Here is a 14690-nt window from a genome sequence, read left to right as displayed (position 1 = left end):
CTGTGGGAGCGAGTCCTACACTCTCACCACTCTCTGGGTAAAGAAGACCTTTCTGTTGCACTCACAAATCCTCATCACAGTGAGGGAGGCTAAAGCTCGGAGACTGGGCGGTTTTCCATTTTGAACGGCCAGAATCAGCGTCAAGGAGATGAGGAGGAATTTCTTCTCTCAGAGGGTGGTGAATCTTTGGAATTCTTTACCCCGGAGAGCTGTGGAAACTGAGCCATTCAATAGTTGTGGAAATAGAGGTAAACAAGTATGATTTGATTGGGATTACAGAAACGTGGCTGCAGGGTGGGCAAGGCTGGGAACTTAACATCCAGGGATATACAATATTTAGGAAGGATCGGCAAAAAGGTAGGGGAGGTGGGGTAGCATTGCTGGTAAAGGAGGGGATTAATGCAATGGAAAGGAAGGATATTAACACGGATGAAACGGAATCTGTATGGGTAGAAATGAGAAATAGCAAGGGGAGGAAAACGTTAGTGGGTGTGATATATAGGCCTCCAAATAGTAATATGGAGGTGAGGGAAGGCATAAAAAGGGAAATTAGAGAAGCGTGCGATAAGAGCACAGCTGTCATCATGGGTGACTTTAATTTACATATTGATTGGACTACCCAAATTAGTAAAAATTCTGAGGAGGAGGAATTCCTGGAATGTTTTCGGGACGGTTATCTGGACCAATATGTCGAGGAGCCGACTCGAGATCAGGCCATTTTAGACTGGGTATTGTGCAATGAGAAGGGACTTATCAGCAATCTTCTTGTACGAGGCCCCTTGGGTCAGAGCGATCATAATATGATCGAGCTCTCAGTCGAGATGGAGAGTGAGGAAATTGAATCAGAGACTAAGGTCCAGAACTTAAATAAAGGGAATTACGAGGGTATGAGACGGGAATTGGGTAAGATTGATTGGGTGGTGTTTCTGGGGGGATTGACAGTGGATAGACAATGGCAAGCATTCAAAGATAGAATGGAAGAATTCCAGAACATGTTTATACCGGTTTGGCATAAAACTAAACCTAAAAAGGTGACTCAACCGTGGATAACGAGGGAAATTAGGGACAGCATAAAATCAAAAAAAAGGGCATATCAACTGGCAAAAAAAAGCACCAGACTGGGGGCAGTACAGGATACAGCAAAAGAGGACAAAGGGATTAATCAGGAAGGGGAAAATAGAATACGAAAGTAAACTTGCAGCAAACATAAAGACAGACTGCAAAAGCTTTTATCGGTATATCAGGAGGAAAAGACTGGTAAAATCCCGAGTCGGTCCCTTGCAGTCCGATTCGGGAGAATATATAATGGAGAATAAGGAAATGGCAGACCAATTAAACTCATACTTTGGTTCTGTATTCACAAAGGAGGACACAAATAACCTCCCAGGAATATCGGCAAACATAGGGACTAATGAGAGGGAGGAGCTGACAGAAATTAGTATCTCTAGGGATATGGTGTTGGGTAAGTTGAGGGGACTGAAGGCCGACAAATCCCCGGGGCCTGATAAACTACATCCTAGGGTACTTAAGGAGGTGGCCCTGGAGATAGCAGATGCTCTAAGGATCATCTTCCGGAACTCCATTGACTCGGGAACAGTACCCGTGGATTGGAGGGTAGCTAATGTTACCCCAATATTTAAAAAGGGGGGTAGAGAGAAAGCAGGGAATTATAGACCAGTAAGCCTTACATCGGTTGTGGGCAAAATGCTAGAGTCCATTATTAAGGATAAAATAGCGGAGCACTTGACAAATGGGGAAAGGATCGGACAGAGTCAACATGGATTTACAAAGGGTAAATCGTGTTTGACTAATCTGCTGGAATTTTTTGAGGAGGTAACTGGTAGAATAGATGGGGGAGAGCCAGTGGATGTGGTGTACCTTGACTTCCAGAAAGCCTTCGATAAGGTTCCACACAAAAGATTATCATGCAAAATTAAAGCTCATGGGATTGGGGGCAAAGTATTAACGTGGATAGAGAACTGGCTGGCAGATAGAAAACAGAGAGTTGGAATAAACGGCTCGTTTTCGGAGTGGCAGGCAGTGACCAGCGGGGTGCCGCAAGGATCTGTCCTGGGACCCCAGCTGTTCACAATATATATAAATGATCTGGATCAGGGAATTGGATGCAATATTTCCAAATTCGCTGACGACACTAAACTAGGAGGAGGGGTGGGCTCTGATGAGGATGTCAGGAGGCTACAGTGCGATTTGGACAGGTTGGGGGAATGGGCGGATACGTGGCAGATGCACTATAATGTGGATAAATGCGAGGTTATCCACTTTGGGGGTAAAAACAGGAGGGTAGATTATTATCTAAATGGCAATAGATTGGGAGATGGGGAAGTGCAGAGGGACCTGGGTGTTCTTGTGCACCAGTCACTGAAGGAGAGCATGCAGGTGCAACAGGCGATTAAGAAGGCAAATGGTATGTTGGCCTTCATATCAAGGGGGTTCGAGTATAGGAATAGGGATACCTTACTACAGCTGTACAAGGTGCTGGTGAGACCGCATCTGGAGTATTGTGTACAGTTTTGGTCGCCCCATCTGCGGAAGGATGTTCTTGCCATGGAAAGAGTGCAACGGCGATTCACCAGGCTGATACCTGGAATGGCGGGAATGACCTACGAAGAGAGATTAAATAGTTTGGGCTTGTACTCACCGGAGTTTAGAAGATTGAGAGGGGATCTCATCGAAACATATAAAATTATGGCAGGCCTGGACAGGCTGAATTCAGAGAGAATGTTTCCAATGGCCGGGGAGCACAGAACCAGGGGCCACAGTCTAAAAATAGCGGGCAAATCATTTAAAACAGAGATGAGGAAGAATTTCTTCACTCAAAGAGTGGTGAGCCTGTGGAATTCCCTGCCACAGAGGGCTGTGAAGGTTAATTCAATAAATATTTTCAAGAGAGAATTGGATATATTTCTGAAGGCTAAGGGGATTAAGGGTTACGGAGAAAAGGCGGGGACGGGGTACTGAACTGGTAAGATCAGCTATGATCTCAGACGAAGATCAGCCATGATCTCATTGAATGGCGGAGCAGGCTCGAAGGGCCGAATGGCCTACTCCTGTTCCTATCTCTATGTATCTATGTATATTCAAGGTTAAGATATTCAGATTTTTGAGCAACAGGGGAGTCGAGGGTTACGGGGAGCGGGCAGGAAAGTGGAGTTGAGGCCAAAATCGGATCAGCCATGATCTCATTAAATGGCGGAGCAGGCTCGAGGGGCCGAATGGCCGACTCCTGCTCCTATTCCTTATGTTCTTATGTACATCATTCCCTTCCCTTTATCCCAAGCCCATCCTCCACTGCCATTTTTTTTATGTTCTCCACACGAACCAGCCCGCACCCCTCGATTGAGAGTGCTGATTATGGGGAAACTTTTCCCTGTGGGCACATGCCTCTCTACCTCTAACCCTATCGAACCCCTTCATCATTTTAAAAGGCCTCCATCAGGTCAGCCCTCAGCCTTCTCATTGCTAGACAAAAGAGCCCCAGCCTGTTCGGCCTTTCCCGAGAGTTCTAACCGCTCCGTTCCGCTCTCATTGCGACTCTCCGCAGGCTCTACAAGGTGGCGGTTGCGTTCATGCTTGCTCACCCATACGGCCTGACCCGCGTGATGTCGAGCTACCGCTGGAATCGCCATTTCGTTAATGGAAAGGTAAGTCTAACTTCAGGATGTGTTAACTACTTAGAAACCTATCAATAATGAGCAAGTGTTTACCAGCATTATTCACCAAACATCTCTTGGTCAAAATGCATTGGGCGTGTCACAGCACAGAAAGAGGCCATTCGGCCCAACTGGTCCATGCCGGTGTTTACGCTCCACGCCAGCCTCCTCCCACCCTGCTTCTCACTGGAAAAGAGAGAAGGTTGAGAGGCGATAGGATTGCTGCTGTTTTTAGCATTCTAAAGGGACTGGATAATGTCCACTGTGACCAGCGGTCTCACCCTGTCCAGAACAGCAGAACCAGAGGACACGGCCTGCGCTTGAAGGGCAAGTTCAAAACTCCTCTGTGGAAACAATATTTCAGTGAGCGAGTGGTCAATCTATAGAACAGGCTCCCGAGGGGACGGTGGAAGCAGTTAGCGTTGATCCAGCCAAAGGTGAAGTAGATCGATTTACCCCAGAAAATAACATTTTGTGCTTCAGTATCTGAGTAATTGGAGATATGAGGTGTGGTGAGTGTAGCGAGCTCGGGAGGAACAGGTGAGTTTGGACCTCTGGTTCCCAAAGCTCTCCCCCACTGGGGTTTAGCTCACCTCATGTCTGGGTCTGTTGTAGACTCATTGATCGAGATCGATCGCTGCGATTGGCCAATAACTCCATTAATGTTGTAGCAATACCAGGACGGTAGAACTAGAGGGAGCGCCGCACTGTCGGAGGGGCAGTACTGAGGGAGCGCCGCACTGTCGGAGGGGCAGTACTGAGGGAGCGCTGCACTGTCAGAGGGGCAGGACTGAGGGAGTACTGCACCGTCGGAGGGGCAGTACTGAGGGAGCGCCGCACTGTCGGAGGGGCAGTACTGAGGGAGCGCTGCACTGTCGGAGGGGCAGGACTGGGGGAGCGCCGCACTGTCGGAGGGTCAGTACTGAGGGAGCGCTGCACTGTCGGAGGGGCAGTACTGAGGGAGCGCTGCACTGTTGGAGGGGCAGTACTGAGGGAGTGCCGCACTGTCGGAGGGGCAGTACTGAGGGAGTACTGCACTGTCGGAGGGGCAGTACTGAGGGAGCGCTGCACTGTCGGAGGGGCAGTACTGAGGGAGCGCTGCACTGTCGGAGGGGCAGTACTGAGGGAGCGCCGCACTGTCGGAGGGGCAGTACTGAGGGAGCGCTGCACTGTCGGAGGGGCAGTACTGAGGGAGTACTGCACTGTCGGAGGGGCAGTACTGAGGGAGCGCTGCACTGTCGGAGGGGCAATACTGAGGGAGCGCCGCACTGTTGGAGGGGCAGTACTGAGGGAGCGCCGCACTGTCGGAGAGGCAGTACTGAGGGAGTGCTGCACTGTCGGAGGGGCAGTACTGAGGGAGCGCTGCACTGTCGGAGGGGCAGTACTGAGGGAGTGCTGCACTGTCGGAGGGGCAGTACTGAGGGAGCGCCGCACTGTCGGAGGGGCAGTACTGAGGGAGTGCTGCACTGTCGGAGGGGCAGTACTGAGGGAGTGCCGCATTGTCGGAGGGGCAGTACTGAGGGAGCGCCGCACTGTCGGAGGGGCAGTACTGAGGGAGCGCCGCACTGTCGGAGGGCCAGTACTGAGGGAGTGCCGCACTGTCGGAGGGGCAGTACTGAGGGAGCGCCGCACTGTCGGAGGGTCAGTACTGAGGGAGCGCTGCACTGTCAGAGGGGCAGTACTGAGGGAGCGCTGCACTGTCGGAGGGGCAGTACTGAGGGAGCGCTGCACTGTCGGAGGGGCAGTACTGAGGGAGCGCTGCACTGTTGGAGGGGCAGTACTGAGGGAGCGCCGCACTGTCGGAGGGGCAGTACTGAGGGAGTACTGCACTGTCGGAGGGGCAGTACTGAGGGAGCGCTGCACTGTCGGAGGGGCAGTACTGAGGGAGCGCTGCACTGTCGGAGGGGCAATACTGAGGGAGCGCCGCACTGTTGGAGGGGCAGTACTGAGGGAGCGCCGCACTGTCGGAGAGGCAGTACTGAGGGAGTGCTGCACTGTCGGAGGGGCAGTACTGAGGGAGCGCTGCACTGTCGGAGGGGCAGTACTGAGGGAGTGCTGCACTGTCGGAGGGGCAGTACTGAGGGAGCGCCGCACTGTCGGAGGGGCAGTACTGAGGGAGTGCTGCACTGTCGGAGGGGCAGTACTGAGGGAGTGCCGCATTGTCGGAGGGGCAGTACTGAGGGAGCGCCGCACTGTCGGAGGGGCAGTACTGAGGGAGCGCCGCACTGTCGGAGGGCCAGTACTGAGGGAGTGCCGCACTGTCGGAGGGCCAGTACTGAGGGAGTGCCGCACTGTCGGAGGGGCAGTACTGAGGGAGCGCCGCACTGTCGGAGGGTCAGTACTGAGGGAGCGCTGCACTGTCAGAGGGGCAGTACTGAGGGAGCGCTGCACTGTCGGAGGGGCAGTACTGAGGGAGCGCTGCACTGTCGGAGGGGCAGTACTGAGGGAGCGCTGCACTGTTGGAGGGGCAGTACTGAGGGAGCGCCGCACTGTCGGAGGGGCAGTACTGAGGGAGTACTGCACTGTCGGAGGGGCAGTACTGAGGGAGCGCTGCACTGTCGGAGGGGCAGTACTGAGGGAGCGCTGCACTGTCGGAGGGGCAGTACTGAGGGAGCGCCGCACTGTCGGAGGGGCAGTACTGAGGGAGCGCTGCACTGTTGGAGGGGCAGTACTGAGGGAGCGCTGCACTGTCGGAGGGGCAATACTGAGGGAGCGCCGCACTGTTGGAGGGGCAGTACTGAGGGAGCGCTGCACTGTCGGAGGGGCAGTACTGAGGGAGTGCTGCACTGTCGGAGGGGCAGTACTGAGGGAGCGCTGCACTGTCGGAGGGGCAGTACTGAGGGAGTGCTGCACTGTCGGAGGGGCAGTACTGAGGGAGCACTGCACTGTCGGAGGGTCAGTACTGAGGGAGTGCCGCACTGGCGGAGGGGCAGTACTGAGGGAGCGCCGCACTGTCGGAGGGTCAGTACTGAGGGAGCGCTGCACTGTCAGAGGGGCAGTACTGAGGGAGCGCTGCACTGTTGGAGGGGCAGTACTGAGGGAGCGCTGCACTGTTGGAGGGGCAGTACTGAGGGAGTGATGCACTGTTGGAGGGGCAGTACTGAGGGAGCGCTGCACTGTCAGAGGGGCAGCACTGAGGGAGCGCCGCACTGTCGGAGGGGCAGTACTGAGGGAGCGCTGCACTGTCGGAGGGGCAGTACTGAAGGAGCGCTGCACTGTCGGAGGGGCAGTACTGAGGGAGCGCTGCACTGTTGGAGGTGTCTTCTTTCAGATGAGATGTTAAACCGAGGCGGTGTCAGCCCTCTCAGGTGGATGTAAAAGATCGCACAGCACTATTTTGAAGAAGAGCAGGGGAATTCTCCCAGTGTCCTGGATAGCATTTATCCCTCAATCAACATCAGTCAATTTATTTAACTTTTTTGGGAGCTTGCTGTGTGCATATTGGCTGCCGTGTTTCCTACATTACAGCAGTGACCAGGCTTGAAAAGCATTCCATTGTCTGTAAAGCGCTCTGGGATATCCTGAGGTTATGAAAGGCGCTATAGAAATGCAAGTCCTTCTTTAAATTGAAAGCTACCTCCTCGCTTTTGCATTCAGTTCCCAATAGATTTTGTTTTTTCAAATACAGGAAAGTTTTCTTTGATTGCATGAAATCTTTAAATGGGTTTACATATAATGGGGAAATGAGGAGAGCAGAGGAGATTTACTAGAATGGTGCCAGGGATGAGGGACTTCAGTTATGTGGAGAGACTGGAGAAGCTGGGATTGTTCCCCTTAGAGCAGAGAAGGTTAAGGGGAGATTTAATAGAGGTGCTCAAAATCATGAGGGGTTTTGATCGAGTAAATAAGGAGAAACTGTTTCCAGTGGCAGGAGGGTCGGTAACCAGAGGACACAGAGTGAAGGGAATTGGCAAAAGAACCAGAGGGGAGATGAGGAGAATGTTTTTACAGCGAGTTGTTGTGATCTGGAATGCGCTGCCTGAAAGGGCGGTGGAAGCAGATTCAATGGTAACTTTCAAAAGGGAATTGGATAAATACGTGAAGGGAAAAAATTAGCAGGGCTGTGGGGAAAGAGCACGGGGAGTGGGACTAATTGAAGAGCTCTTTCAAAGAGCCGGCACAGGCACGATGGGCCGAATGGCCTCCTCCTGTGCTGTGAGACTCTCTGATGTCTCTCCTGCAATTTCAGATGGGCCCACATTTGGTGCAGCGCAGCTGTGAGCGTGGAAGGTGATGTGCCTCAATTATTCCGAGACTCGAAGTTAGCAGAACAAAAGTAAGGCTTTTATTAACTCAGAACATAACACGTAAAATAGAGAGATGCCTTCCTTCAGGAGGCTGATGTCGACTGAACTTAGATTACAAAGGAGCCAGGTATGGGCGGAGCCCTGCACACAACCAGTTCCAGCACATTCCAATACATAATACATGAGGACTGGGGGAAGGGAAAAGACACAGAAAGCAGGCAGTTACAAGACACAGAAAACAGGCAGTGATGAATGGAATATATTTCATCACATTCACCCCTTCTATAGATTTAGTCTGTTCGGGGGTTTGATAGTCCTCTGCGACCGACGTGGCTGTTGTGGTGCCGCGGGTGTCGGCTGGGTGTCCCCGGTAGCCTCCTGGGTCTCTGCCGGGGGTGCCGCCGGGGTTGTTGAAGGGGTAGTTGGTGGGGGTGCCGTTGGTCGATGCTCTTCCGGGGGTGGTGAAAGAATAGTGGGTGGGTAAGGGTTGCTGTGATCGTCGTCGCTGCTATTGCCGTGGTTGTTGTCGATGCCGGCTGGGGCGACGTCTTTTATGGACACGGTGTCCTCCCTTCCGTCGGCGTGCCGGACATATGCGTATTGGGGGTTGGCGTGGAGTAGGTGTACTGGCTCCACGAGAGGGTCCGCCTTGTGGCCCCTCACATGCCTTCGCACGAGTACCGGACCTGGGGTGGAGAGCCATGACGGCATGGATACGCCTGAGGTGGATTTCCGAGGAAAGACAAACATTCGTTCATGAGGCGTGGCATTAGTGGCCGTACACAATAGCGACCGTATCGAATGGAGCACATCCGAGAGGACTTCCTGCCAGCGGGAGATAGGGAGGCCCTTGGTCCTTAGAGCTAGAGTGACTGCTTTCCACACTGTCCCGTTCTCTCGCTCCACCTGGCCGTTACCCCGGGGGTTGTAGCTGGTGGTACGGCTCGTGGCGATCCCCTTGGACAGCATGTACTGGCGTAGCTCTTCACTCATGAAGGACGCCCCCCTATCCGTGTGGATATAGCTCGGCATACCGAACAGGCAGAACAGGCTGTTGAGGCATTTAATGACCGTGGCGCTGGTCATGTCTGGGCAGGGGAAGGCGAATGGGAAACGGGAGTATTCGTCCACAATGTTCAGGAAGTAAACATTGCGGTCGACGGACGGGAGGGGGCCCTTGAAATCTAAGCTGAGCCGCTCGAAGGGCCGTGTAGCTTTGATTAAGTGGGCTCTATCTGGGCGGTAGAACCGAGGCTTGCACTCGGCGCAAGTGCGGCAGTTCCTGGTCAGAGACCGAACTTCCTCAATCGAGTAGGGTAAGTTACGGGACTTTATCAAGTGGAACAGCCGCGTGACCCCTGGGTGGCAGAGGTCGTTGTGGAGGGTCTGTAGCCGATCCTCGGTGGTGCTGGCACACATCCCTCGTGAGAGGGCGTCAGGGGATTCGTTAAGGGCCCCTGGCCGGTAAATGATGTCGTACTCGAAAGTGGAGAGCTCGATCCGCCACCTAAGAATCTTACCATTTTTAATCTTCCCCCTCTGTTTATTGTTGAACATAAACGCTACCGACCGCTGGTCGGTAAGTAGGGTGAAGCGTTTGCCGGCTAGGTAGTGGCGCCAGTGGCGCACTGCCTCCACGATGGCTTGGGCCTCCTTTTCCATGGAGGTGTGTCTGATCTCGGGGCCTTGGAGGGTCCTCGAGAAGAAAGCTACGGGCCGCCCCGCCTGGTTGAGGGTGGCCGCTAAGGCGAAGTCGGACGCATCACTTTCCACTTGAAATGGAGTGTTCTCGTCCACTGCCTGTAGCGTGGCCCGCTCAATATCCTGCTTAATGCTTTTGAAGGCGGCGTGGGCCTCAGCAGAGAGCGGAAAAGAGGATGCTTTCAAGAGGGGGCGGGCTTTGTCGGAGTAGTTGGGGACCCATTGGGAATAGTAAGAAAATAACCCCAGGCACCTTTTCAGGGCTTTGGGAGTGTTGGGCAGGGGCAGCTCCCATAGGGGGCGCAATCGGTCGGGGTCTGGTCCGATTTCCCCATTCTCCACCACGCTGCCCAGTATGCAGAGGCGCGTGGTGTTGAAAACGCACTTGTCCTCGTTATAGGTGAGGTTGAGTTTTTGTGCGGTTTTCAGGAACCTCTCGAGGTTCGAGTCGTGATCCTGCTGGTTGTGACCGCAGATGGTGACGTTGTCAAGGTAGGGGAAGGTTGCCTGCAAGTGGTGGTCATCGACCATGCGATCCATCTCCCTCTGAAAGACCGAGACCCCGTTCGTCACCCCAAAGGGGACTCTGAGGAATTGGTAGAGGCGTCCGTTCGCCTCGAAGGCGGTGTACGGGCGGTCCTCTGGTCTGATAGGGAGCTGGTGGTACGCTGACTTGAGGTCGATGGTGGAGAACACCCGGTATTGGGCGATTTGGTTCACCATTTCTGATATGCGGGGTAGCGGGTAGGCGTCTAGTAGGGTGTACCTGTTGATCGTTTGACTATAGTCGATCACCATCCGTTTCTTCTCGCTAGCCCTTACCACTACCACTTGGGCGCGCCACGGGCTGTTGCTGTGTTCAATAATGCGCTCTTTCAGGAGCCTGTCTACCTCGGTCGCGATAAACCGCCTGTCCTCCCAGCTGTACCTCCTGCTTTTGGTCGCTATTGGCCGGCAGTTAGGGGTAAGGTTCGCGAATAGCGAAGGCGGCTTTACCTTCAGGGTAGCCAGACCGCACACTGTGAGGGGCGGCTGGGACCCACCGTACTTGAGCGTGATGCTTTGGTGGTTGCACTGGAAATCCAAACCCAAGATCACGCTCGCACATAGATTCTTCATGATTAATACTTTAAAATTATCATACACAGTTCCGTTAACGCACAATTGTACCGTGCAGTAACCCAGAATGGTCGATGTCTGGGTTTTATCGGCCATAGAGATGGTACCCTGAGCAGGGACCACCTTTAGGGAGAGTTGTTGTGCCAGTTCAGGGTGGATAAAACTCTCCGTGCTTCCACTGTCAATTAAGCATTTAACCCGGCACCCGTTTACCTCGATGTCCACCATTGATTTGGATAGCGGATGCGGCCTGGTCTGGTCCACTGTGACCGATGCCACTGTAGGGCCCTGATCGAGACAAGATGGCGTCCACGCTGTCTGCTCATAAGATGGCGGACCCCACGAGATCGGGCAAGATGGCGTCCAAGATGGCCGCTCCCACGGCGCACACGCGGCGGTGGCGGGTTTTCCGGCGGTTGGTTTTCCGGCGGGGTTCCCTCTGCACACCTTCCCGAAGTGCCCCTTCTTACCGCACTTAAAGCAGGTGGTGCCTTTCGCCAGGCACAGGTTTCTGGTGTGCTTTGGCTGCCCGCAGAAGTAGCAGTTGGGTCCTTGACGCGTCGCGGCTGTCGTAGGGCTTCTGGGGGGAGAGCTGGGCCCCGCCGGTGTCGGGCTGCCGGGCGGGGAAGATGCCTTCCAAGATGGCGGCGCCCTCGGTGCACACGTGGCGGCGTGGGCGGCGCGGGCTGAAGAGTAGGCGTCCGAGTTTCTCTGGGCCATCTCCAGGGACCGCGCGGTGTCCGCAGCCTGTTTCAGGTCCAACTCCGTTTTTTCCAGCAGTCTTTGCCGGATGTGAGTGGAGCTGAGGCCTGTGATAAAGGCATCGCGAACAAGCTCGTCGGTGTACACTGCGGCTTTTACATCTCGGCACTTACAGTCCTTGCCAAGCTTTTTCAGGATGCTTAGGAACTCCTCCACCGATTCCCCAGGTCGCTGTGCGCGAGTAGCGAGTAGATGCCTAGCATACACCTCATTCGTAGGCTGCTGGTAATGCGCCTTTAAGGTGTTGCAGGCGGCCAGGTACGTATCGGCGTCTTGGATGAGGGGGTAAACCCGGTGGCTTACCCAATTCCGTAGCATTCCGAGTCTCATCTTCGCAGTGTCCGTAGCGTCTTTGACGGCTGCGGAATTGTCCAGGAAGAATTCCATACAGTCAAACCAGTGTCCGAAGCGTGCTGATGCGTCCGGAGCATGTTGGTCCAAATTCAAACGTTCGGGTTTCAGGAGTTGATCCATAGTGTTGAAAATTGAGTTAATAAAATTGATGTGCCTCAATTATTCCGAGACTCAAAGTTAGCAGAACAAAAGTAAGGCTTTTATTAACTCAGAACATAACACGTAAAATAGAGAGATGTCTTCCTTCAGGAGGCTGATGCCCGACTGAACTTAGATTACAAAGGAGCCAGGTATGGGCGGAGCCCTGCACACAACCAGTTCCAGCACATTCCAATACATAATACATGAGGACTGGGGGAAGGGAAAAGACACAGAAAGCAGGCAGTTACAAGACACAGAAAACAGGCAGTGATGAATGGAATATATTTCATCACAGAAGGATTGTCGGTCTCTGACCCTTTTCCTCTTTCCCAAAAGGACGTGAATGACTGGATGGGACCACCGAGCAACAGTAACGGAGTCACCAAGCAGGTGACCATCAACCCGGACACGACCTGTGGAAACGGCTGGGTCTGTGAGCACCGGTGGCGCCAGATCAGGTTAGTCCGTCCGCATTACGTTTTAGTAAGCTCGACCTCGCTTCAAGAACGATGGCGCCAACAAAGCCCGGTAAACTGTGCCGTGTTTACAGGAACATGGTCATCTTCCGCAACGTGGTGAACGGGGAGCCCTTTGTGAACTGGTGGGACAATGGAAGCAACCAGATCGCATTCGGACGTGGAACGAGGGGGTTCATTGCGATCAACAATGACGACTGGTGAGTGTAACTGTGCAGGGGAAGTACAACGGACTTAATACTCACATATATATTATGTAGACTGGACCGATACTCTCTGGAGTTCAGAAGAATGAGAGGTGAGCATGCAGGTGTGAGAGGTGAGCATGCAGGTGCAGCAGGCGGTTAAGAAGGCAAATGGTATGTTGGCCTTCGTAGCGAGCGGGTTTGAGTACAGGAACAAGGATGTCTTGCTGCAGTTGTACAGGGCCTTGGTGAGACCACATCTTGAGTATTGTGTGCAGTTTTGATCGCCTTATCTGAGGAAGGATGTTCTTGCCATGGAGGGAGTTCAGCGAAGATTCACCAGGCTGATACCTGGGATGGCAGGAATGACGTATGAGGAGAGATTGGGTCGATTGGGCTTGTACTCGCTGGAGTTTAGAAGAATGAGAGGGGATCTCATTGAAACTTAGAAAATTCTGACAGGACTGGACAGACTAGATGCAGGAAGGATGTTCCCGATGGTTGGGGAGTCCAGAACCAGGGGTCACAGTCTAAGGATAAGGGGTAAGCCATTTAGGACAGAAATGAGGAGGAATTTCTTCACCCAGAGAGTGGTGAACCTGTGGAATTCTCTACCACAGAAGGCAGTTGAGGCCAATTCATTAAATATATTCAAGAAGGAGTTGGATATATTTCTTAAGGCTAAAGGGATCAAGGGATATGGGGAGAAAGCAGGGACAGGGAACTGAACTTGGATGATCAGCCATGATCGCATTGAATGGCGGAACAGGCTCGAGGGGCCGAATGGCCTACTCCTGCTCCTATCTTCTGTGTTTCTATGTGATCTCATTGAAACATAGAAGATTCTGAGGGGGATTGACAGGGTAGATGCTGAGAGGATGTTTCCCCCTGGCTGGAGAGTCTAGAACTAGGGGGCATAGTCTCAGGATAAGGGGTCGGCCATTTAGGACTGAGATGAGGAGGAATTTCTTCACTCAGAGGGTGGTGAATCTTTGGCATTCTCTGCCCGAGGGCTGTGAATGCTGAGTCTTTGAGTATATTCAAGGCTGAGATCGATAGATTTTTGGACTCTAGGGGAATCAAGGGATACGGGGATCGGACGGGAAAGCGGAGTTGAGGTAGAAGATCAGCCATGATCTTATTGAATGGCGGAGCAGGCTCTAGGGGCCGAATGGCCGACTCCTGCTCCTATTTCTGATGTTATGTTCTTCTATATAGCAGTAATACACACTAGGCTGTTGCTAAACTGCACGCCATCCAGTGGTATCTGCTCTGTTTTGTAACCCATTGATGATCGGACTCTGCAAGTGGTCTGTAATTTGGTTTCTGCCCCAATGCAGGAACATGAACATTACTTTACAGACGGGACTCCCTGCTGGGACATACTGCGACGTCATCTCGGGACAGAAGGAGGGCGACGGCTGCACTGGGCTGCAGGTGATTGTCACTGCGGACGGCAACGCACCGATCCACACCAGCAACACCGCCGAGGATCCCATGCTGGCGATTCACGTCGACGCTAAACTGTAACAGCCAGCTCCTAATAAAAGAATGGTGGAGGCAAATCTGTGTCTTCCCTTTTCTGATCAAGACCCACATTTTTATATATATTTTTTATCCACACCTCTTTGTGCCCTTCCCCCTTTTTCTCTCTCCCACATGGCAGCTGTCTCCCATTCTGCCAGCGCATTTCACACCTAATCTAGAGCCGTCTTTTGTCTCCACTAGTCCCATCACCATCTCGTCTGGTTTTGAATACCTCTTAATGTCTCTTCACTTCTCTTTTGTTCTTTCATCCCCATTTCCCTGCCCCAAAACTGGCCTTTTAATCTGTTTCATTTCCTGTGTTTTTTCAGTCCTGACGAAGGGTTTCAACTCGAAACGTTGACTCTATTTCTCTCTCCACGGATGTTGCCTGGCCTGCTGAGTTTTTCCAGCTTTTTCTGTTGTTATTCCCAATTAGAGGCAGTTTACAACGGAATAATTGCTGGAACAACAACCTGTATTTATACAGCACCTTTAACATAGTAAACC

At 52.9% G+C, this 14690-nt stretch overlaps 1 protein-coding gene across 1 annotated transcript in view; it reads left to right on the top strand.

The window, feature by feature from the left end:
- The window catches only part of LOC147081167 (pancreatic alpha-amylase-like), a 35157-nt gene extending 20909 nt beyond the window's left edge, over nt 1–14248 (top strand). Inside the window, 4 exon segments of the mRNA XM_085980924.1 lie at nt 3563–3662; nt 12332–12453; nt 12546–12671; nt 13997–14248. Of these exon segments, the coding sequence (XP_085837050.1) occupies nt 3563–3662; nt 12332–12453; nt 12546–12671; nt 13997–14186 (538 nt within the window). The 3' untranslated portion in view covers nt 14187–14248.
- Nucleotides 14249–14690: the final 442 nt, after the last annotated feature.

This window comes from Somniosus microcephalus, unplaced genomic scaffold (genome assembly GCF_052327205.1).
Source record: "Somniosus microcephalus isolate GS21.2 unplaced genomic scaffold, FLI_Smic_1.0 scaffold728, whole genome shotgun sequence".
Classification (NCBI taxonomy): domain Eukaryota; kingdom Metazoa; phylum Chordata; class Chondrichthyes; order Squaliformes; family Somniosidae; genus Somniosus; species Somniosus microcephalus.
The sequence above is the reverse complement of the archived record's forward strand: the minus strand, read 5'-3'. Positions and strand labels throughout refer to the sequence as shown.